At 41.8% G+C, this 26,709-nt stretch overlaps 1 protein-coding gene across 1 annotated transcript in view; it reads left to right on the forward strand.

Moving 5' to 3' along the window:
• The window catches only part of LOC136864077 (uncharacterized), a 54,284-nt gene that overhangs the window by 18,632 nt on the left and 8,943 nt on the right, over positions 1-26,709 (forward strand). The window contains exon 3 of the mRNA XM_067140625.2: positions 6,546-6,895. Coding sequence (XP_066996726.2) covers positions 6,546-6,895 — 350 coding nt within the window. The remainder of the gene's footprint in view (positions 1-6,545; positions 6,896-26,709) is intronic.

Below are 26,709 nucleotides of genomic sequence, written 5' to 3' on the forward strand. Positions count from 1 at the left end.
ATCACCTGCCTTCGTTCGACTGCACTCCATTACTTTTGTTTTGGACTTATTTATTTTCATCTTGTATTCCTTACCCAAGACTTCATCCACACCATTCAGCAACTTATAGAGATCTTCTGCAGTCTCAGATAAAACAATATGATCGGCAAATCTCAAGGTTTTGATTTCCTCTCATTGGACTGTGATTCCCTTTACTGCCTGTTCTATGTAAACATTGAAAAGGAGAGGGGACAAAATGCAGCCTTGCCTCAGTCCTTTCTGGATTGCTGCTTCTTTTTCAAAGCCCTCGATTCTTCTCGCTGCAGACTGATTTTTATACAGATTGTAGATAATTCTTCGTTCTCGGTATCTGATCCCTATCATCTTCAGAATCGTAAATAGCTTGGTCCAATCAACATTACCCAATGCCTTTTCTAGATCTATGAATGCCATGTACGTGGGCTTGTCCTTCTTGATTCGATCCTCTAAGATCAGACGTAAAGTCAGGATTGCTTCACGTGTTCCTACATTTCTTCTGAAGCCAAATTGATCTTCTCCCAACTCAGCTTCAACTTGTTTTTCCATTCTTCTGTAAATAATACGTGTTAAAAATTTGCAGGCATGAGATACTAAACTAATGATGCGGTAGTTTTCACACCTGTCAGCACAGGCTTTCTTGGGAATAGATTTGACAACATTCTGCCGAAAATCGGATGGGACTTCTCCTGTGTCATACATCTTGCACACCTAATGAAATAACCTTGCCATGCTGGTTTCTCCTAAGGCAGTCAGTAACTCAGAGGGAATGTCATCAATTCCAGGTGCCTTGTTCCTATTTAGGTCACTCTCAGCTCTGTCAAACTCTGACCTCAAAATTGGGTCTCCCATTTCATCAGCATCAACAGCATCTTCATGTTCCAGAACCAAATTATCTACATCTTTACCTTGATACAACTGTTGGATATGCTCCTGCCATCTTTCGGCTTTGTCTTCTTTCCCTAGAAGTGGCTTTCCGAGCTCTTAATATTCATACACCTAGATTTCCTTTCTCCAAAGGTTTCCTTGATTTTCCTTTATGCAGCATCTACCTTTCCCAGGACCATACAGCCTTCGACATCCTTGCACTTCTCCTTCAGCCATTCTTCCTTAGCTACCTTGCACTTTCTATCCACTTGATTCTTTAATCGCGTGTATTCTTTTCTGCCCTCTTCATTTCTAGCATTCTTGTATTTTTGTCGTTCATTAATCAGGTCTAGTATCTCCTGAGTTATCCACTGATTCTTAGTTGATCTTTTCTTCCTTCCTAACATTTCTTCAGCAGCCCTACTGACTTCATTTTCGACTCTCCACTCTTCCTCTATAGTGTTTCTTTCAGCCTTTTCATTTAGTCCTTGTGCAACATGTTCCTTGAAACAATCCCTCACACTCTTTTCTTTCAAACTGTCTAGATCCCATCTTTTTGCACTCTTCCCTTTCTTCAATTTCTTCAACTTCAGATGGCATTTCATGACCAACTAGTTGTGGTCAGAGTCCACATCTGCTCCTGGGAAAGTTCTGCAATCCAACACCTGGTTTCTGAATCTCTGCCTAATCATAATGAAGTCTATTTGATACCTTCCAGTGTCTCCAGGTCTCGTCCACGTATACAGCCGTCGTTTGTGGTGTTTGAACCAAGTATTGGCAAGGACTAAATTATGATCAGTGCAGAATTCAACCAGCCGGCTTCCTCTTTCGTTCCTTTGTACCAATCCGAATTCTCCTACTGTACTACCTTCTTTTCCTTGGCCTACCACTGCATTCCAGTCTCCCATCACAATTAGATTCTCGTCACCTTTTACACATTGTATTAAATCTTCTATCTTTTCATATATTCTTTCGACTTTTCATCATCCGCTAAACTAGTAGGCATATAGACCTGCACTATTGTGGTGGGCATTGGTTTGGTGTCTATCTTGACGACAATAATTCTTTCACTATGCTGGTCGTAGTAGCTTACCCGCTGCCCTATTTTCTTTTTCATTATGAAACCAACTCCTTAATTTCCCCTGTTTGATTTTGTGTTGATAATTCGGTAGTCGCCTGACCAAACATCTTGTTCTTCCTGCCAACGTACTTCACTTATACCAACTACATCTATCTTTAGTCTATCCATCTCCCTTTTCAGATTCTCTAACCTACCACGACGATTCAAACTTCTAACATTCCACGCTCCGACTCGCAGAATGTCAGTATCCATCTTCCTGATGATCGCCCCCTCTCGTGTAGTCCCCACCCGGAAATCCGAATGGGGGACTAGTTTACCTCCGGAATATTTTACCCGGGAGGAAGCCATCAGCAGCACATCATTCATACAGAGAGCTGCATGTCCTCTTGAGGGAGAGACGGCTGTAGTTTCCCGTTGCTTTCAGCCGTGTAGCAGTATCAACACAGCTAAGCCATGTTGAGTATTATTACAAGGCCGTATCAGTCAATATTCTAGGCTGCCGCCCTTTCAACTACCGAAAGGCTGCTACCCCCCTTTCGATGAACCATTCGTTAGTCTGGTCTCTCAACATATACCCATCCGATATGGTTGGACCTGCGGCTCGCCTATCTGCTTCATTGGGACACGCAAGCCTCCCCACCGCGGCAAGGTCACATGGTTCGTAGAGGAGAATGTTAAATAAACTAATACCGGTGAGATCCTATGTTGGAACCTGCCTTATGTGCGACTTAACAAATAAAGTCGGTGAGTTCTCATGTTAGCAACTATCTAATGTAAGTTCATGGATCGAAACCGTCTTTCAACCTATTAGGTCGTGTTACGTACATTTAGTACATATTGAAGAGATGTTAAGTACAGAAGAAAAATGGCCAACCAGACACCAGTGGGATCCGAACCCACAACCTCCCGATTTCGCGTCGGTTGCTCTACCAATTGAGCTATGGTGGCCTAGGCCATCTTTGTTCTGTTGGAAAGGATCTAAGCTACAGGTCTGGTACTACTACCATCTCACTGTAGAGTGCGTTTAAGTTGCCCGTTGAGGGCCAAGTCAATGAATATTGAATTTTCACGACCGCATTTTAATCGAAACCGACTTTCAACCTATTAGGTCGTGTTACGTACATTTAGTACGTATTGAAGAGATGTTAAGTACAGAACAAAAATTGCCAACCAGACACCAGTGGGATCCGAAACAACAACCTCCCGATTTCGCGTCGGTTGCTCTACCAATTGAGCTATGATGGCCTAGGCCATCTTTGTTCTGTTGGAAAGGATCTAAGCTGCAGGTCTGGTACTACTACCATCTCACTTAAACGCACTCTACAGTGAGATGGTAGTAGTACCAGACCTGTAGCTTAGATCCTTTCCAACAGAACAAAGATGGCCTAGGCCACCATAGCTCAATTGGTAGAGCAACCGACGCGAAATCGGGAGGTTGTGGGTTCGGATCCCACTGGTGTCTGGTTGGCCATTTTTGTTCTGTACTTAACATCTCTTCAATACGTACTAAATGTACGTAACACGACCTAATAGGTTGAAAGTCGGTTTCGATTAAAATGCGGTCGTGAAAATTCAATATTCATTGACTTGGCCCTCAACGGGCAACTTAAACGCACTCTACAGTGAGATGGTAGTTGTACCAGACCTGTAGCTTAGATCCTTTCCAACAGAACAAAGATGGCCTAGGCCACCATAGCTCAATTGGTAGAGCAACCGACGCGAAATCGGGAGGTTGTGGTTTCGGATCCCACTGGTGTCTGGTTGGCCATTTTTGTTCTGTACTTAACATCTCTTCAATACGTACTAAATGTACGTAACACGACCTAATAGGTTGAAAGTCGGTTTCGATTAAAATGCGGTCGTGAAAATTCAATATTCATTGACTTGGCCCTCAACGGGCAACTTAAACGCACTCTACAGTGAGATGGTAGTTGTACCAGACCTGTAGCTTAGATCCTTTCCAACAGAACAAAGATGGCCTAGGCCACCATAGCTCAATTGGTAGAGCAACCGACGCGAAATCGGGAGGTTGTGGTTTCGGATCCCACTGGTGTCTGGTTGGCCATTTTTGTTCTGTACTTAACATCTCTTCAATACGTACTAAATGTACGTAACACGACCTAATAGGTTGAAAGTCGGTTTCGATTAAAATGCGGTCGTGAAAATTCAATATTCATTAAGTTCATGGAGTAAATTTGCTGAAATATGGGAGTTAGAAAGTATCTAATGCAAGTTCTGTCAAATAATATGGGTGTTCCCCATGACAGAAACTTCCCAAGGTAAGGCTCATAAAATAATGCCAGTGAGTTCTTCATGTTGGAACTATCTCATGCAACTCCTACCAAAGTGCGTTGGTAAGTTTCTAGCACTAGAAACTATCCTATTTAAGTTCTGTCAAATAATGTCGGTGAGTTCCTTCTGTTAGAAACTTCCTAATGCAAATCTTATCAAATAATTTTGGAAGTTCTCCAGTCAGGAAATATCACATAAAAATTTTCCCAAAAACATATTTAATTTTTTACAAATTTATTTAGGTCGCACCGACGCAGAGAGGTCTTATTGCGACGATTGGACAGGAAAAGGCTATGAATGGGAAGAAAGAGGCCATGGCCTCAATTAGGTACATCCCTAGCATTTTTATGGTATGCAAATAGGAAACCACGGAAAACCATCTCCAGGGCTACCCATTATCTCCCGAATACTGGATAATGACCGCACTTACGTGACTGCAGCTATCGAGCTCCGTCTTCCAAAAGATTTCGGTGAGTTACTCATACAAGAAACTGCCTAATACAAGAATACAGAATAATGTCGGTCAGTTCCTCATGTTAGAAGCGGTCTATCAAGTCTTATCAAATAATATCTACGCATTCTTGTGTTAGAAAATAACAAACATAAGTTTCATAAAATTAAGTTGGTGAGTTCTGAAGTTAGAAACTAAGTAACATAAGTTTTAGCTAATATATTTTGACGCATATTATTGGAATTCAACAGGCTGGGACTTGGGAACGTGGTAATTACGATATTAACCTCCACAAATTTAAAAATCACAAATTTCTTCAAATCTTTCTTTCTTTCTTAATCTGCTTACCCTCCAGTGTTGGCTTTTCCCTCGGACTCAGCGAGGGATCCCACCTCTACCGCCTCAAGGGCAGTGTCCTGGAGCGTGAGACTTTGTGTCGGGGGATACAACTGTGGAGGATGACCAGTAACTCGCCAAGGCGGCCTCACCTGCTATGCTGAACAGGGCCCTTGCGAGTGAAAGGAAGATTGGAAGGGATAGACAAGGAAGAGGGAAGGAAGCGGCCGAGGCCTTAAGTTAGGTACCATCACGGCATTTGCCTGGAGGAGAAGTGAGAAACCACGGAAAACCACTTCCAGGATGGCTGAGGTGGGAATCGAACCCATCTGTACTCAATTGACCTCCTGAGGCTGAGTGGACCCCGTTCCAGCCCTCATACACTTTTCAAATTTCGTGGCAGAGCCGGGAATCGAACCCGGGCCTCCGGGGGTGGCAGCTAATCACACTAACCACTACACCACAGAGGCGGACAATTTCTTCAAATATCAAGTTAAATTTTAGTTAAAGAATCCACTATGTATATATGTACAATGCTGTCAAGAACCCCCTAAAAATTTTGAAACTCTTAGTTACACCGTTAGCAAATTGCAATATTATCAAATTGTTCTCTCGTTCTCTTTCAATGTTTGTTACATCTGGAGGCGTCTTTCTTCTTACTTCTGCTCCTGGAAGTTCACTTGATGATAGGTGCTATCCCCTGTGTTATGCTGTCCTCTGCGTTCGAATTCGAAGTTCCTCAACTGGTCGGCTTTCGAACAGCTGGCAATATATAATGATCGATTTAAAAACACTAGGTAATTAAAGACGACCGAAACCCCTTCGCTTTGTTCTAGTGAAATTTATACAACATTTCCCAACATTCTATTTTCTACTCTGATGAACTACTCGCAGTAGAAATCAAAAACAAAGACCACAATCTCTTCGTCTGACATTCACAACCGACGTATCTGTCTGTGGACAGATCATGTCCTGGTAAAATATCCACATTTATTATCGACCCCGCCATAACGACTGACGATCACGATTGTCAGTCGGAGGAGGTCCATGTACACGAACCCTACTATCTGGTAAGAAATCACGTTATATCCATCCAAGTGATGGGTTCGATGGTGGGGACGAGAGGAACAATACCCCGTGATTTAGGAGATTTCTGTAAGACGGTCTTGGATAACGCCATTATATCTGCTATTACCCTCGCCGCTCTGAAAAGATCTATGGTCATAATGAAATGCCATTCACAATCCGCGTAATCATCAAATACTTGATATTATTGGTATTCCATAGCTTAAACAGCTTAAAGCAGGCTGTCAGAGAGCTTAATCGCTTTCGATTGGGTTTCTCACAGTTGTTTAGTGTGTTTTGTCTTTGACAGCCTTTGAAGGAAGCAGGAAATAAAGACTGTTTTCAAAATAAATTCCCCCGTTAAGAAATTAATTAACATTTATCATATGGGTTTTATGCGACCCAGGTAATTGAAATAATGAATTGCTCTCTTTACAGAAATCTGACCGCATGTCTACACATGGAACGACCTACAGTAAACTTCAGGCGAGGCGTTTGGAATTTAATTGGCACTTCTCCACTGGAAAAATACTTTTGGAATACTTGGTCAGAAGGACTCATGCCAAGAATGGTCCAATCACTCTCCATTAATATATCTGATGACTCAATCCCCGCCCGTTATCTGTTAAGACTGCGATCTCCTTCCATGAAACGACTGCAGATTTCGGGAAATTTTTGGGAGGACTACGAAAATGAACTGGCGAATTTCTTCACTGAACTGAAGTCAACACTACCATCTCTGCAACAACTCTCATTGGCCAACAATAGTATTGTTAAAATACCTCTGCGTAAGTACCAGCAATATAATCATCATCATCATCATCCTAATTAGAGCCCGGTTAGTTATGTATTTACATGTTTTTTATTAACAATTAGATATTTTAGGTGTTTCATGTCCAAGACTGCCTAAAAGCATCAGTGTGAAAATACACACATTTAAATATTTTACTCATAAGTGCATGTTCTCATATGTTTCACTTAATAGTATGCATTTTTAGGTACTTAATATTTTCATCATTTGAACAGTTCCCGTCCGCCTCTGTGGTGTAGTGGTTAGCGTGATTAGCTGCCACCCCCGGAGGCCCGGGTTCGATTCCCGGCTCTGCCACGAAATTTGAAAAGTGGTACGAGGGCTGGAACGGGGTCCACTCAGCCTCGGGAGGTCAACTGAGTAGAGGTGGGTTCGATTCCCACCTCAGCCATCCTGGAGGTGGTTTTCCGTGGTTTCCCACTTCTCCTCCAGGCGAATGCCGGGATGGTACCTAACTTAAGGCCACGGCCGCTTCCTTCCCTCTTCCTTGCCTATCCCTTCCACTCTTCCCATCCCTCCACAGGCCCCTGTTCAGCATAGCAGGTGAGGCCGCCTGGGCGAAGTACTGGTCATACTCCCCAGTTGTATCCCCCGACCAAGAGTCTGAAGCTCCAGGACACTGCCCTTGAGGCGGTAGAGGTGGGATCCCTCGCTAAGTCCGAGGGAAAAACCGAACCTGGAGGGTAAACAGATGATGATGATGATGATGAACAGTTCCCGCGAGTCGACATTCTGGCCCTCAAAATTTCCTTAATCTTCTTTTTGTTTAGATATGAAACAATACAAACAAGCGGACAATGTTATTTCAAGAGGAGAGCCACAGAAGGGTACAAGGGTTCCTAAAGGCAATCAAATTACAAAGGTTATAAATGGCAATCAAATTACAAGGGTAAAATATGAAAGCGAATATTATTTGCACAGGAAACTTGAATTCTCAAGGAAGTCTACGATTGATAATGGCTGCTCAGAAGTTCTATACTTCCTCTTAAAATAATTATCATCGCGACCAACAACATGCAAGTCTACGAGAGCAGCTGAGATCAAACGACATTGTTGAATTTAACTTAAGTAGGTTACCCGTTAAGCGAGTGGGTTGTTTAGGGCTCAAGTAGTGCTCGCTTTCATTGACCTTGAAACAGGATAGACCTAACGAATTTTAGTCGATTATTCAAACTAGAGTTCGCCCGGAAGGACGTGGGTTCGAATCCCCGTCAGGAAGTCGTAAAATTTAAGAAACGAGATTTCCACTTCCGGAGGTGCACATGGCCCTGAGGTTCACTCAGCCTACACCAAAAATGAGTACCAGGTTAATTCCTGGGGGCAAAGGCGGCCAGGCGTAGAGCTAACCACTCTACCCCATCAAGTGCCGAGGTTACGGTTAGTGGAAGCCTTTACCTTCCACCCCTCCAAGGGCCTTCATTGCCTGTACGGAGGTGACTTTGCTTTTCTTGCTTTTATTCAAACTAGAGTGAACAGCAACATTTCAGGATATTTTTTATTAAAAGGCCCCGAGCGCAAAAACCTCACGATAAGTAAAGTTAAAGCATTTCACGGGGAATTCAAATATTTTTCAACAGATGGAAAAGTATTTTTTTGCCACATTTGTGAGAAAAATATGTCCTGTGACCAACGGTTTCAAGTTTTGTTACACTTATCCACGTCACACATCAGAACCATATTCCGAAGATCAAATCTCCAAAACAGTTGCTGATGACTAAATCTCAAACCGCGAAATATCCAGGGCCTTAAAATTCCCAGTTAGCAAAGAATCTGTGCCTTGCTGTGGTTTTTGCTGACATCCATATTTCGAAATTAAATAATCCAGTGCAATGTGAGTTTTTGAAAAAATATACACCTGAAACTGTGCTTGGTGAATCTACAACTATTTTACCTGACTTATGTATAAAACAATCAACTTTACTCGATCGAAAATCGGTGATGATCCCATCTGAGTGTCAACTGAAAATATTGTTAACTTGTGGGGTGTCACCGAATTGTAACAACCAGACCACTACAATGCTCTTTAATGATGCGATCGGACTTACCTGGCCCGATGGTCTGAAGCACAAGGATGTCTTCCTTCTCGTTACTGATGCAGCACCATGTATGTGCAAAGCTGCGGGAGGCTGTAAGTTTTATATCCTAAAATGTTATATCACACATGTCTTGGGCATTCAGGCAGAACTTGTTCGATCTACATTTCCTGGTGTTGACTCACTAATTTAAATGCAAAGAGAATATTCCTTAAGGATCATGCCAGAGTTAATACATTCAACGAACATTTTTCTGAGCTCCCGCTTCTTTTTCAGCCATTTTTAACGAGATTATTATTATTATTATTATTATTATTATTATTATTATTATTATTATTATTATTATTATTATTATTATTATTATTTTATTATTGCAGTTGTATGTCTCACTGGGGGGTGGAATTTTATTTCAGTTATATTTGGATTGTTTTTAAATTGTGTTTTATCTAGTATTAATTACGGTGTCCACCTCTGTGCTGTAGTGGTTAGTGTGATTAGCTGCCACCCCCGGAGGCCCGGGTTCGATTCCCGGCTCTGCCTCGAAATTTGAAAAGTGGTACAAGGGCTGGAACGGGGTCCACTCAGCCTCGGGAGGTCAACTGAGTAGAGGTGGGTTCGATTCCCACCTCAGCCATGCTGGAAGTGGTTTTCCGTGGTTTCCCAATTCCTCCAGGCAAATGCCGGGATGCTACCTAACTTAAGGCCACAGCTGCTTCCTTCCCTCTTCCTTGTCTAACCCTCACAATCTTCCCATCCCCCGGCAAGGGCCCTGTTCAGCATAGCAGGTGAGGCGGCCTGGGCGAGGTACTGGTCATCCTCCCCAGTTGTATCCCGGACCCAGAGTCTGAAGCTCCAGGACACTGCCCTTGAGGCGGTAGAGGTGGGATCCCTCGCTGAGTCCTATGGAAAACCGATCCTGGAGAGTAAATAGAAAAGGAGAAGAAGATTAATTACTGTAGTATTAATTATGACTCTAATGTATAGTAATTGGTTTTAGTGTAAGAGAAGGCCCAATGGCCTCAACTACGCCAATAAAGAATTTATCTATCTATTCCTCGTCCTATAAATGGACATTTCCCCCAATTTGTCCTCTTGAATTCCAACTTTATCTGCATATTATGATCGTTCCTACTTTTAAAAGCTCTACTCAAGCTTATTCGTCTACGACTGACATCGCACCACGTGTTTTCACTGACAGCTGCGAATATGCCGCTTAGCGAGCAACTCGCCTCCTTACTCCTAGACCAAAGTTTGTAACGTTTTCGTAACACTAGTCTTTTATCGGAAATCACCAAGAACAAATCGTGTTGCTTACCCTTGAATCTGTTCCAGTTCTCGTATTAAGTAGTCCTGGCATGGTTCCCATACTCTGGAACCATACCCTAAGGCCAAGAACAAGTTGGAATTGCTCATCCCGCAGCGAATCTCGCCATGCACCTCGCCTCAGCACAACGAACTGAAGCATTTAACCTCTCCGCACTTTCCGCTAGGGGCTGCCTGGCCGAGGCGGTAAAGGCGTGCTCGGTTCGCCCGGAAGGACGTGGGTTGGAATCCCCGTCAGGAAGTCGCAAAATTTAAGAAACGAGATTTCCACTTCCGGAAGTGCACATGGCCCTGAGGTTCACTCAGCCTACACCAAAAATGAGTACCAAGTTAATTCCTGGGGCAAAGGCGGCCTGGCGTAGAGCTAACTACTCTACCCCATCAAGTGCCGAGGTTACGAATAGTGGAAGCCTTTACCTTCAACCCCTCCAAGGGCCTTCATGGCCTGTACGGAGAAGACTTTGCTTTGCTTTTGCTTTGCACTTCCCGCCGTTTAATACATTAAGTAAAAATATGTAAAGCACTACAGTAATACTGAGCTGCTTATAGACTGGCAGTGATGGTGATTTATCTGCAAGTAATGCAGTAGAGTCGTGGTTACTTTCTAATACGAAAATGCAGCGTACATCCAGTTACTGAGGAACGAACCGAACAGGGGGAATTGTATAAATTGTAACAGGAGCTTAAAATGTACCCGGAAAGATTTTATGAATATTTAAGCATGTCTCAATCTACGTTTAATTAGATATATGTTGAAGCTAGTAGAACCTACAATCCAAACAGTGCACACTAACATACACAAGCAACTAGTTATCGTTGAAGAAAGGTTGATGGTGACTGTCATATAACTGACAGTAATTATTAACTATAATTTACGTACATTAATTACTACAAATGAAATCTATCCATTCATACTCCTAGCAATATTCTTCAATCATACCGGATGAGAATTACAAATTCTTTGACGAATAAATAGGCTTGAAATGTGTTGTCCAAAAATAATAAACACTATGAAAAATTCTGCAACTGCTACTACTGACAATAATAATAATAATTGTTACGGAGTTTTCCGTGGTAGGTAGAGGTGAAAGAAGGTGCGGGTGTGAATAGGTCTCCAACTACGGAATTAAAGTTAAATGTAAAATTTAACAAGGTTATATTTTCTTTCCAAAATTCAGAAATAACAAGAATGGCAGGTACGGAGTAGCAAGACAACAAAGTACAATTACAGTATTTACAGGATTTGGGCTTCGAGCCCTGAAAACACAATTCTTGAGCAACTAGCCCAACTTTACGATATACAAATTTCAACAACGGGGCAGAAGACCCCAATCAAACCCTGGAGCACTTGCTCCAAATTACACAGTAAAGCCTCCTCGAGGCATACAACACTCAGTTTTCAAAAAAAGAGCCACTCGCTCTCAACTTTAAGCCTCTCCCAGGCCACACCAAACTCCACCTTCAAGCTGTCCTCAACGGACATAAACACAGGGGTAAAATACCCAATCTACTGAGGCCTATTAAGTGAGAAAAGGTTAATTCTATGGCCTCTAAAATACCAACTTGAAAGGAGGCTCTCCGCACTCCTAATACACTTTATTTAAAACCTACTTGGCACTAGGCCGTTAATGCAAGGGCTAATCCCATACTACAGAGGTGACTTCAGAAAAGAACAATTTACATTATATTAACGAAGAATAGGTTGAGAAAAATAAGTTCACCTCAAAACAATATGATTGGGAGCTCGAGAGGGTTAAGCACTCTCTATCCCGATATGCAGTTTAAAAGATGAAATAGATACAAGTTTCTTTACATTTTAAGGAAGGTTACATAATGGAAAAAGCTTCGGACCCGCCCCGAGAGTTAAACTGCTGAGCTAGCAAAGAAAGAAGTTATTAATTGGCCATTACCTTGTTGTTGACCGCTGCCGAAGAAAGAGGCGCTTCCCGCCCCCTGCTATGTACTTTACACACTGAAAGATGGAACAGAAGTGGCGCAGAGACCCTAAAATCAGCAGTTTATATACTCTCGCGGAAGGTTCTAGGCGTTAGGGGAATGAGAACACCCGCCCACAATCACTTTATTGGAGAATAAAGAGAAACCCCTACACAAGATGAAGAAGAAACACATTATTGGTGGAAAATTAATTTCAGAAATTCGGGATTGGCTAGATTTAAAACAAGGGGAAAGAAAGGGGTAATATTGCCAACTTAACCAATGACTGAAAGAAATTTAACAAAGAACAAACTTTTGAAATAAAATTTTCTCCAAAGAACAGTTCTTTTTCTTCGCACTAGGGTGCACTATTGTAGTTCTTCAGTAGTGTCCTCTAGAAGAGAAAGTTCACACTTCTTACTTCAAGCAAAACAAAAACACATCAAAAATGACACAGTTCTAAAACTCCAAAATTTACAGGTAGTGACATCTTCTGAGAAAGTAGAAAATTAATACCGTCAATAAAGTTCAGACTTCCTCCAGCAGAGGAGTTTCAACTGGTGCACCTTTTGAATTAGCGGCGTGGAGGTGTACCGCCCGGTACAGACCTCCCCCCCCCCCAAATGTTCCTCCAGGGGTGACCCATGAAATTTGTTTGAAAACTAGGTCCAAGTTTTGATGTAGATGTGGAGATTAATTGCAGAAGTATTTTTAAGATTTTCTTAATATGGTTTGATTCAGTTTCAAAATTTTTGTTGTTGCAGGTGAAGTAAAGTCTTTATGCTTGTAGAAGTTGAATTCAGAAGATAAACTTTAGTTTTTAAAGTTGAGAAAAAAAATTTCTAAGTCCACCAGGTATTGCAGAAAAATCCAAGAGAAGGTAGTAATGTCGAACTGGAATGTCCATGTAGTTGATGTAGACTAAGTTGAATGGCCAGATCGGCCTTTGCCGCTTGCGTCCAGGAGAGGCCGCTCGGACCCCTCAAGTACCCTGAGATACCGCTCGCCCGCACCATGAGGGGAGCAGTGGTGCTGAAACACGCCGCGCCCGCGGTGAAGATATACAGGCTGCGGGCAAGTAGCAGGTCGTGCGCCGCACATCAGCCTTGGCCGGGAGGAGAGCTCCGGCTCGCCGTGCACATGTCGTCCTCGCTGGGGTCGAGGGGGCCATCCTCAAACCCAGTCGCGGCACAGCGCCGCGCGGCTGCGGGGGCACTGAAACATTAAAGCTAGGCGGCAGAATATTGTTGGACCATCATCTTTTTGAGGGCACAGACTTTGTGGAGAGGTTGAGGGGCCAGCGGCGTGCAGATATCCATGGCATTTAATATAAGCAAGCCACAGTGTATATAGCAGGAGACGGGAGCGTGGTAATGGCCGTGGTAAGGACAGAATGGCAGTTTAACGAATCGGGGGAGGTTTACAAAAATGCTTAAATATAGAAAATATTATAGAAGGGGCAGAATGCCTTAAAAGTGAAAACTCAAAAAAAATATAACCTTCATATTCCTTTCAAGATAATATGAAGCACGTTAACACAGAAATTACACCGGTTTCACCTGGGACAGGTGAACCCTAAATATCCTCTCGGTGGCTGGATTACTTAATAATAATGTGACCGGCGTAAGGAAATCGAGAATGATACAAGGCCCATGGAATCTGGGGGCAAGCTTGCCCGCGGGAACAAAATTCTTGACCATAACATGGTCACCTACCTTCAAAGGGGTGGGTCTCCGTCCACGATCATACCTTTCCCTAACCTTTTCATGAGAGACTTTAAGATTGGCTTTAGCCTTCTTCCAAAGATCTTTGATGTTGTCCGGATCTATTGTCTCGGGTAGAATGTCACTCAGAGACCAGAGGTTAGAGAGCGGCGTGTTGGGAACAAACTTGAACATCAAAGAGGCTGGAGTAAACTTATGTGATTCATGAACCGCCGAATTCAAAGCAAAAGCTAACCAATGCAAGGACGTGTCCCACCTGGAATGATCTTCATGATGATAGGCAATAAGCGCGGACCTGAGATTACGGTTAACCCGTTCAGCCAGCGATGGTTGAGGGTAATAAGCAGAAGTAGTTACATGAGAGATAGACAAGTCAAAACAGAATTTACGAAAAAGGTTTGATGTGAACGCCTTAGCATTATCAGACACAACATATTGGCACGGACCAAAAGAAGCAAAAATAGAATTTAGGCAAGTAATGGTGGACTGAGCGGTAGCCAGCTTAGTCGGAAATAACCAGGAAAATCTTGTAAAACCATCTACACATACAAAGATGAATTTGTTGGCATTTCCCTTCGACTGGGGGAAGGGTCCTACATAATCGATATACAGGCGTTCCATGGGGCGCGACGCTTGATGCGAAGACAGAAGGCCTACCTTGGTGGACATGGTGGGTTTACTAAGCAAACAAGATTTACAAGCTTTTACAAGTTCACGGATTTCACCGTCCATACCTTTCCAGATGAACCTTTCACGAATCTTTTCACGAGTTTTAAAGATTCCAAGATGCCCCCCTAATGGGGTCTCATGATAGTACTTGAAGATCATAGGTACAAGAACAGCTGGAACGACAACTTTCATCATCTTATCCTGCCTCGAAGGGCAACATAGAACACCATTCCTCAGAACATAAGGGACCACACGTTCCCCAGAAGAAAGGGTTTCCATTATCGGAGCCAGCGTCGGATCTTCACGTTGGTATTTCTCGATATCCCTAAAAAGCATGGGGGCATCTGTTAAGATGGCATTAACATCAGATAACATGGACTCGGGAGGAGATGAACTATCGACCGGTTCATGGTTCTCAATGTCGTTGGAAAACATACGGCTGAGTCCATCAGCGACAACATTTTCGGTACCTTGGATATGCCTGACATCGAATTGGAAGGCAGAAATACGGATGGCCCAACGGGCTATACGACCAGTACGACGCGGCCTACCTAAGACCCAGCTTAAGGCTTGATTATCTGTCTCCAGGTCGAATTTGACATGTTCCAGATAGAGACGGAACTTCTCTAAGGCGAATAAGACTGCCAAACCTTCGAGCTCATATATGGAGTATTTTGCTTCTTGAGCCGATAGAGTCCTAGATGCATAGGCGATGGGTCGCCTCCCTAGTTCAGTCTCTTGAAGAAGGTCTGCAGCTACTGCTGACCACGACGCGTCCGTTTGGACGATGAATTTCTTTGAGAAATCAGGCATAGCAAGGACAGGGGCATTACAGAGAGCTAATTTAAGATCTTCAAAAGCGGCTTGTTGAGAAGGACCCCACTCGAATTTGATGCCTTTCCTACGAAGAAGGTTCAAGGGCGCCGCTCTATTAGCGAAGTTAGGAATAAACTTCCTGAAGAAATTCACCATACCAATGAACCTGGCGATACCTTTAACGTCCTTAGGAGGTTTAAAATCACGGATGGCCTGTGTTCTGGAATGATCGACGGCAACACCATCAGGTGACACAATATGCCCTAGGAATGACATAGAGGGCTTAGCAAAGGCAACCTTGGACAACTTGACAGTTAACCCAGCCTTACGAAGGCGATCGAGAACTTCTCGCAGATGATCTAGATGTTCTTCAAAAGTTTCTGAAAATACGACGACATCATCCAAGTAGTGATATAAGTACTCAAATTTGATGTCGGAGAAGACCCTATCTAGTAGCCTAGTGAGTACAGCTGCTCCAGTGGGGAGCCCGAACGGCACGCGGTTGTATTCATACAAGTTCCAGTCCGTGGCAAACGCTGTAAGATGTTTAGACTCTTCGGCAAGGGGAATTTGATTATAGGCCTGATTCAAGTCCAAGATAGTAAAGAACTTGGCCTTACGAAACCATGAAAAACAAGAATGAAGGTCAGGAAGGGGCACAGATTGTAACACCACCTTCCGATTGAGAGCCATATAATCAATGACAGGCCTGAAGCCTCCTTGGGATTTCGGGACTAGAAAAATAGGTGACGAATACGCCGACTTAGATGGCCTAATAATACCGTCCTTCAACATCTGATCGATGATTTCTTTCAGAGCCTTCATTTTAGGTGGAGAAAGCCTATAAGGTGGAAAACGGACAGGAATCGAATCCGTGACCTCGATTTTGTATTCAATAAGGTCAGTAACACCAAGAGTATCAGAGAACACCTCTGGAAATGACTGACATAATTTACGAATACTATCAGCCTGCTCCTCAGGTAGATGACTAAGGTCTAACAACATCTCATCCTGGGTAGGCGAAATAGATGAGCATGATACAGAATTACACTTTAACAAGGGAATTTTACAATTGAACGCAAATTTGAATGTGCACGACTTACTCTGAAGATCGAGCACAAGACCAGTGTGAGAAATAAAGTCCGCTCCCAGTATGATGGGGCAAGACAAATGCTTAGCCACAAACAGTTTGGTTTTCCATGTAAATTTAAAAATACGAATTTTGACCTGTACGGAACCTAGAATTTCTAATGGAGATGAATTAGCCGAAACATATTGAACAGGAGATGAGACATAGTCAGGTAGTTTACAAACAGATTTCAATTTAGAATACCATTCAGCCGAAATAATCGAACAAACACTGCCTGAATCTAAGAGAGCTGTTACAGGTTCATTATTTAACTCAATCTTAAGAAAAGGAACCGGTGCGGGGGTATCCGCCGCAATCCTAAGACACTCCTTGGGGCATTCAAGGGATGGATTTGAAGATTGAAATTTCCCTGATTTTTCGATCTGTTTACCCGGGGCTGAGTCTCGGGAAGATGGATTAATCGACTCAGCCGAAGGCACTAGTCACTTTATATTGTTGTTGGAAGTTGCACTCGAAGTTGAGCAAGAGGGGGTGCTATTCGAATTGGGAAAATTCTTGGCAATATGTGAGAAAGCCCCACATTTAAAACAGCCTTGTGATGAACCAGCTCCATTCCTTGTCACACTAGATTTAAGCAATGGGCACTTGTTCCGAAGATGGTCGGGCGACCCGCAAGCGTAGCATTTACGAGGTGTGACTGATCGGCGAGGTGGAGGCCGAGTATTACTAAAAGAAGGCGGGGGTTCTTTCGCGACACGCAATGAATCGGCGTATCTAACTCCTTCCGCTGAGACGGCCAATGCCTCAAGTTCAGAGAAGGTTTGCGGGCACGCCGCGAAACACAAATATGACCTATAGGATGGTGAAATGCCTTCCACAATGGCTTGTACAATCTGGTCCTCCGGAAAGTGAAGAGCAAACACCCTAGTATAGAATTTAATATCTTGGATGAAGTCAGCCAAGTTTTCATCCAAACGCTGTACACGATAATAGTACTTCTGAATCAGAGATGACCTCGCGCGGGCGGGAATAAAATTTGCAAGCAGGTGTGCATGAAAATCTTCAATAGATGACTGTTCGGCTATGGCTCTTACTATTTTGTCAGAGAGAATACCAATTGCATAAGGATAGATAATTTGCAAAATTTGACATGGAGAAAGAGAAAGCACAAGGGCATGATCCTGAAATTCAACTAGAAATCTTAAAAATGAAATTACTTCACTGGTGGTATTAACTGAAAACTTAGAGATACCCCTGAGCAACATTGCCAATGGATGGGGCAAACTACTGAACCCAGGTGACATAGTCGGTAAAGGTTTAAGTGGCAAAGAAGTTAATTCAGAACGTACATTAGTCAATGAGTTACGACGTTCAGACTCGTTGTCTAATGGGGCAGAGATAGTTTGAGCAGCAACGGTTATCCTATTGACTTCTCCCTTAGGAGGCTCTTCCTCGCTCCCAGCATTCATCGTGGCGGGTTGATCAGTTTTGGGAGGAACTTCCCCAGTTAACAATTGAGTGACCTTGCTAGATAATTCAGAAATATTTTCAAGCAGCGTACTAGCTTCCTTCTTCTGAACGTCATTCAACTTTAGAGACAACAGATCGTTAACTCTATTTGAAAAATGAAACAGCCTAGCTTGCACACGCTTAATTTGATTAGGAGAAGGATCATTTTCATCAAAAAAACTAACTACAGAAGCTAGCCCGGTAGTATTCTCCGTGATCGTGGAAAGAGAGTCGTCAATTTCTTTCTCTCCCAAATTGGGGATGGAAATGGGCAAATCTAGGGACTCTCTAAGCTTGTTTGTGTCTACTGCAACCGTGCCTCCAGATTGTACATTTCTGATAGTTAACTCATAGATCAACTCCTCCTTGCGCAAATAGTTAAGATGGAGAACATCGCGAGGGCCGGGCATGGTGACAGAACAATTTTGAAAACCTCAAAAATTCCAGCAACTGAGAAAATGGTTAGAGTTCGGAACAGAACAATATTTAGCCGTCAAAAGGGGCTAAAATGAGACCCATTCAACCACGCTCTGCTACCACTTGTTACGGAGTTTTCCGTGGTAGGTAGAGGTGAAAGAAGGTGCGGGTGTGAATAGGTCTCCAACTACGGAATTAAATGTAAAATTTAACAAGGTTATATTTTCTTTCCAAAATTCAGAAATAACAAGAATGGCAGGTACGGAGTAGCAAGACAACAAAGTACAATTACAGTATTTACAGGATTTGGGCTTCGAGCCCTGAAAACACAATTCTTGAGCAACTAGCCCAACTTTACGATATACAAATTTCAACAACGGGGCAGAAGACCCCAATCAAACCCTGGAGCACTTGCTCCAAATTACACAGTAAAGCCTCCTCGAGGCATACAACACTCAGTTTTCAAAAAAAGAGCCACTCGCTCTCAACTTTAAGCCTCTCCCAGGCCACACCAAACTCCACCTTCAAGCTGTCCTCAACGGACATAAACACAGGGGTAAAATACCCAATCTACTGAGGCCTATTAAGTGAGAAAAGGTTAATTCTATGGCCTCTAAAATACCAACTTGAAAGGAGGCTCTCCGCACTCCTAATACACTTTATTTAAAACCTACTTGGCACTAGGCCGTTAATGCAAGGGCTAATCCCATACTACAGAGGTGACTTCAGAAAAGAACAATTTACATTATATTAACGAAGAATAGGTTGAGAAAAATAAGTTCACCTCAAAACAATATGATTGGGAGCTCGAGAGGGTTAAGCACTCTCTATCCCGATATGCAGTTTAAAAGATGAAATAGATACAAGTTTCTTTACATTTTAAGGAAGGTTACATAATGGAAAAAGCTTCGGACCCGCCCCGAGAGTTAAACTGCTGAGCTAGCAAAGAAAGAAGTTATTAATTGGCCATTACCTTGTTGTTGACCGCTGCCGAAGAAAGAGGCGCTTCCCGCCCCCTGCTATGTACTTTACACACTGAAAGATGGAACAGAAGTGGCGCAGAGACCCTAAAATCAGCAGTTTATATACTCTCGCGGAAGGTTCTAGGCGTTAGGGGAATGAGAACACCCGCCCACAATCACTTTATTGGAGAATAAAGAGAAACCCCTACACAAGATGAAGAAGAAACACATTATTGGTGGAAAATTAATTTCAGAAATTCGGGATTGGCTAGATTTAAAACAAGGGGAAAGAAAGGGGTAATATTGCCAACTTAACCAATGACTGAAAGAAATTTAACAAAGAACAAACTTTTGAAATAAAATTTTCTCCAAAGAACAGTTCTTTTTCTTCGCACTAGGGTGCACTATTGTAGTTCTTCAGTAGTGTCCTCTAGACGAGAAAGTTCACACTTCTTACTTCAAGCAAAACAAAAACACATCAAAAATGACACAGTTCTAAAACTCCAAAATTTACAGGTAGTGACATCTTCTGAGAAAGTAGAAAATTAATACCGTCAATAAAGTTCAGACTTCCTCCAGCAGAGGAGTTTCAACTGGCGCACCTTTTGAATTAGCGGCGTGGAGGTGTACCGCCCGGTACAATAATAATAATAATAATAATAATAATAATAATAATAATAATAATAATAATAATAATAATAATAATAATAATAATAATAATAATAATAATAATAATAATAATTTGGTTAATTAAATACAAAGTACAAACTATGGCAAACTTAACTAATTAGATTCCCTGATAGTCTTCATTCATTTCATTTGTATTAATAGCTGTTAACTTCGGTACGATTTATTTCCTTCCGATGTACCCTTAAATGGTGCTGGGGTGGTTGGGATATTGTTGAATACATTTGTCATGGGAAAATGGCATATCAAACCGCCCATCGGCAAGGAATTCAAGGACCGAGCTCGATAGCTGAGTCGCTTAAGTGCGGCCAGTATCCAGTAATCGGGAGATAGTGGGTTCCAGCCCCACTGTCGGCAGCCCTGAAGATGGTTTTCCGTGGTTTCCCATTTTCACACCAGGCAAATGCTGGGGCTGTACATTAATTAAGGTCACAGCCGCTTCCTTCCCATTCCTAAGCCTTTCCTATCCCATTGTCACCATAAGACATATCTGTGTCGGCGCGACAAAAAGCAAATAGCAAAAAAAAGAAAGGAATTCAAGGAGATTACGGATTTTTTTATCATAAGATTTTCGAACTGTCTAGGTGCAATTGACGAAGAGCACACTCGATTAAAGTGCCCGTTACGATCAGGAACTCTGTATTGTGATTATAAATAATACCTTTCCGTTGTTCAACAGGCATTTACTGAGGCCAACTGTAAATTAATTTTTATTGAAATGAGAGCATATTCAAAACAGAGTGATGGTAGAACTTTCTGGAGGTCAGTAATTTACAAATTATTGGAAAATATGCCTGCTAATAATTCCTCCTCAATTCGAATATTAAAACGCCTTATATCTTCATTGGTAATGAGGCGAATCATTTGTTAAAACTATTTTGAAACCATTTGTTCCCAAACATGTGGATGAAGTGAAGGAGATATTTAATAACAAACTGTCGGTGGCGCGAAAAATGGTGAACTGCAACTTCGGAATGCTATCCGCGAAATAAGAATATTGCACAAAGCAACCGAAACATCCTGGTACTGCAGAAGCTATTGTTAAAGCTATTTCATTTCTCCATAATACAGTAATTGACAGAGAGAATAAACAAATGGCAATGCAGAGATGTTTAGAGGACCAAACTTTCTTTTCTGTTATGTAAAAGTTACGATAATCAGGTGCAATTTTCATTAAGTTCTAAATATACAGTAATTTTGTAGGCATTTAAAAGTTTCTGAGTTCGGCCGTTATCATTAAGACCAAATACGTAAGTCATTAATTAATATATTATTTTGGAAATGTTTGATGCATTTGTTGAAGAAATTATAGGATGAAATGGCTTATATTTAACAGCTGATAATTACATTATAGGCTATTACGTTTCATTTACTTTTTCACTCAGTTTCTCGTGGCATTTTTTCCTTAATTGCATGCCTGAGTAAATAGAACGAAATAAGTGCAAGCCAATATAGGGAACTATTTATCATTGTTATCTGTGGCACTACAATTGGCCGCGGCCTCTTTTCAACATTTATCTAGAACGCATCTGTTATGGTGCGATTTCTGACGCTAATTCCATATAGCAGTTTCGCAGAAAGTTTATTTTATTAATCGCCTCTTATCCTGTTATCCTCTTATCCAGTTGTTACGACTCAACATGACCATCAGTATGACAGCAATGCGTCAACGCATAGACGGGGCGATGAAGTGACCTTGTGACAAACAATCACAACGCTTTTCTTTTAGTAGTCCAATGTAAAATATTAGCCTCAGTTCGATCCGCCAACAGCAGAGGCAGAAATCATGTTGTGACCTATAACTTTATCTAATAAATCCTCCATCTCTGTCCATTTAGTAGGATTATCCTTGAATACACATAATATGAAGTTACCATCCCTGTTACCACGGTCTCCTATTCTCTAAAGCGACGTATACGAATCCCAACCCAGCTGCAACTGCATCATGAAATATCAAAGCAGTTTCATTCCTGGTGAACGGCGAGGTGTGCGGCTCCAACATGTTTCGACTCATTTGCTACTGTTGGTTTGTTCCCTCATCGCCACACGGCGAGCTGCGGGGTGAGGTGAACAGCTCTTACATGTTTTTGGTCTCATTGTAGTCATACCAGAGAATTATACGCCCTCTCCTTACATCCTTGGTACCATCCTCATACACCGTCATAACAATGTGAAGAGATCTGTATCCTTTCTTTCCATCTTCGCTAACATGATTACCACAATGATAATAATTCCATAGAGAGAGAGAAATGCATTTATTTCTGCTTCCCCCATTCGGAGGCTGCCAAATAGACAATGCTTACCTGAAAATGTTATTGATAATTACAAGGGTCGTTTAAAATATGTCCATAAATGTTAGGTATACTATAGCAAAGCCTACTTAATATTTTTTTAAATGTGTATCAATCAATAATTTTGAAATCCATGAGGAATTCCTCATAGGACAAAGATATACTGTAGCTAAGAGTATAGATGATTTTTTACTATTGCTAACGACCCTTTCAGTGCTGCTAACCCAATGCCCTTAATAAATTGGTTATGCAAATTAAATTTCTTTCACAAGTTTTGAAATGTGTGCGTAATGGTGAATCGTGCTTCTATCATCAATCCTAAAACATCTATGGAGTCCAGATTATATTTCTCGGCATAGTATGGAATTGTAGGTTCATATACATGTGTACATCACGTGATTGAGTGGATGATGCTTCGGTTCTAATTGTGGCGTCTGTAACGAACCCTTTACTTGATCCCGGTGGTATAGCTATCATGTATATCCGCCGGCTTGACCCTGTCTGAGACAATCCATGTACCTTCTCGTAGCCTGTATAATGCTTTTCTCTCAGGGCTTCAGCAATCACAGATCGTATACGATGATGTCGTGAATTTCGTAGGGTGTCATTAAATGGACAGGAACCCAAGACGTGACCAAGCGTTTCAATCACACTAATTACTTACAGTGATCCCCATGCGATACTGTCACCCTGCCAAAAAAGGCAATTAAAATTCAAAACACCCTCTACAATATGTAACTAAGAGAATTAGAGTAGTTGAAGCGTTACCTGATCCTGTGATGGTTAGGAGGGGGGCAGTATTTGTATACCTTTATGTTTTTATTCCTTCCCAGTGAACCATGTGACCTTATCGCGGTGGAAAGGTTTGTGCGTCCCAGTGCAAGAGGTAACCGAGCCGTAGGTGGCAACCATATCGGATGGGTATCTGTTCAGAGACCAGACTAGCGAACGGTTTATCGAAAACGGGGTAGTAGTCTTTCGGAAGTTTCAAGGGCGGCAGCTGCAAGTCGTCTACGGGTGTGAAATCAAAAGACCTCCATCTGGCGAGCCGAACTTGTCCTCGGACATTCCCGGCACTCAAAGCCATACGCCAAGGGCGGCAGTCTAAATGATTGACTGATATGGCCTTGTAATAACACTCAATATGGCTCAGCTGTGTTGATACTGCTACTTGGCTGAGAGCAACGGGAAACTACAGTCGTAACTAACACCCGAGGGACATGGAGGTCTCTCTGTATGAAGCATATGCTGATGATGGCTTCCTCCGGATAAAATATTCCGGACGTTAAATAGTCCCCCATTCGGATCTCCCGGTGGGGACTATACGAGAGGGCCAATCATCAAGAAGTTGGATACTGACATTGTGCGAGTCGGAGCGTAGAAAGTTTGAATCGTTGTGGTAGATTAGATAATCTGAAGATGGATATAGGTAGACTAAAGTTACATGTAGTAGCATAAGTACCTCGGCAGGAAGAGGAGGATGCTTGGTCAGGCGACTGCAGAATTATCAACACAAAATCAATCAGATAAAATACAGGAGTTGGTTTAGTAATGAATAATAAAATAGGGCAAAGAGTAAGTTATTACGACCAGAATAGTGAAATGATTATTGTTGTCAAGATAGACACCAATTCAATGACCACTACAATAGTGCAGGTCCATATGCCTACTAGTTCAGCGGATGATGAAGAAATTGAAAGTATATATGAAAGAAATATATGAATGTATGAAGAATATATGAAGAGATAGGAGATTTAACACAATATGTAAAGGGTGACGAGAATCTAATTGTGATGGGAAACTGGAATCCAGTGGTAGGGCAAGAAAGAGAAGGTAATACTGTAGGGGAATTCGGATTGGGACAAAGGAATGAAAGAGGAAGTCGGCTGGTTTAATTCTGCACTGAGCATGGGCGCCCGCAAGGGGGGGCAAGGGGGGGCACTTGCCCCCCCCTGGATTTCTAATAGGGTTGATGTTCAATTGTTTAATATCATACCAGATTATACAGTCAGTCATCTAAACATCTGTTATAATCGGAAATTTCTGTAAACAATTTAATGTTGCTGACGTTATATTGGTTTTTATATTTAAGAAAAATATTCTAATAATGTCATACAATAGGCTACTAATGGAAATATTGCTTCAGTTTCCAATGTGGTTACGCCTACCCTAGTTTTATGTACCGTGCGTTTCCATTACACTAATCATCATCATGAGTGCCGACTAACTACTTTTGCCACCCCTCGTACGGTAGCTTAGGAATTTGTCCTCGGCAGTGACCATAAGGGAAACCATAAGGGAAAGCACGTTCTGGAGATATTTTTATACATTACCACACCTCTAGCGAAGTTCAACCCCCTAAACCAAGGTCGTGTAAGACATTAGTTCAGTAAGGTCGTGCTTACAAAGCGGATTATTTATTGTGCTCTCGCCTAATTTTACGCCGTTTCATCTTACCGCAATCTTTGTTCGTGCTGCGAAAATCTGTATATTGTTATTTTTAAGGCGTGCAATAATACGGTGGCTAATTTCTTGTGAACAAAGTGACGATTGCTATAAGAGAATGGTAGCCTGCCATTGTTGTCGTACAGTAGGTTCTTAATTTGTAGTGTTAAATCATCTACAATCGAATTATTGTATAATAGTTCAGTGATTCTGGGATTTTTGTGTTGTTATCAAAGCGGCTAGTAGAGTGAGAAGTGATTTAGCAATTTTTATCTATTTGATTTAACGGTTATAAGTTATTGCGAATACAATCAAATTTTTTTAGCGACTTTTATGCATTAGAAATGGATATAAGACGGTTTTTCAAAAAGGCTAAACTTAGTAACTTAAGTGAAGGGGCTGGAAGTTCTGAGGAAATAAGTGCGTCAAGTGACAGTGTTGAGCAGAACAAAGAGTGCAGTGTTCGCGAACTGGAATCTAAACTTAGTAACTTAAGTGAAGGGGCTGCAAGTTCTGAGGAAATAAGTGCGTCAAGTGACAGCGTTGAACAGAACAAAGAGTGCAGTGTTCGCGAACTGGAATCTTCACAAGATATAGAACAATGCTGTGATAAAGCGGAACTGCAAGGGGGGATTATTAACGAAGTATTTCTGAAAGATGAAAGTGACAGGAAAGACATTGGCATGTTCTTAATGCAGGAAAATATATGTGACACTCTTAAGTATGAATTATTGTTAAAACCATGGGTCCCACAAGTAACCTACGATTTTAAAGATGATTTGCGAGCTGGAACCAGCCGCGCTTTCGGACACCAGTGGTTGAAGGATTATTCTACGTGGCTCTGCTATTCTCGTGAACTGAAGGGTGCTTTATGCCGAACGTGTGTTCTGTTTAAGCCGAGCGTTAAAAGAGGTCTTCAAGGTTCATTCATTACGAAACCTTTCACAAAATATAAGGACTTCAATGCCAGCGCCAAAGACCATATAAAATCAAACTGGCATAGAGAATCATCAGAAAAGGCGAAAAACTTTGTGGACATCTACGAAGGAAGGCAACTCACGGTGGCTGATCAAATAAATAGTAGTCTCCACCATCAGATTGAACAAAATAGAAAGAAGCTGGAACCAATTTTGTCAACTATCATTTTCTGTGGCACCCATGATATATCACTTCGAGGGAAAACTTCAGACAGCGGAATTTTCCATGATTTATTGTAATTCCGTCTTGAGGCGGGAGATGCTCAACTACAAGAACACCTCTCAAATTCTGCAAAAAATTCCAAGTACACTTCTCATCGAATTCAAAATGAAATGATAAGATTTTGTGAACAGGAATTACGAGAGATACTGGTTACGGAAGCAAATGCATGCAATGCTTTCTCTGTTATTGCTGACGAGACAGCTGACATATCTGGAACCGAGCAGCTGTCTATTGGAATTCGGTTCGTCAAGAATACATCTAGTTATGATTTGAAAGTATGTGAAGAATTCCTTGGGTTTCAGCCTTTGGAAGAAATGAATGCCAAGTCAATCGCAAATTCAATTTTGAATTTTTTAACAAGCTCTGGTCTGGATTTAATCAAACTATGTGGTCAAGGATACGACGGTTGTGCTACTATGGCAGGACGTGAAGGTGGAGTTGCAAAATTAATACAAGATGGGTATCAAAAGGCCATTTTCTCTCACTGTGCTAGTCATAAACTTAACCTGGTAATAAACGACCTCAACGAACTCTCTGTTGTGAATAATGCGGCAGGTACCATCAAGGAATTAATTAACTTTTTTCGTGAAAGTCCACTCCGAAGAAAGCAGATCTGTAACTTGCCTTCTTTCTGTGAAACACGATGGTCCTCAAAGTACAAAAGCATTAGGCTCTTTTCAGAAAACTTTT

Source organism: Anabrus simplex, chromosome 1 (assembly GCF_040414725.1).
Source record: "Anabrus simplex isolate iqAnaSimp1 chromosome 1, ASM4041472v1, whole genome shotgun sequence".
NCBI classification, from domain to species: Eukaryota; Metazoa; Arthropoda; class Insecta; order Orthoptera; family Tettigoniidae; genus Anabrus; species Anabrus simplex.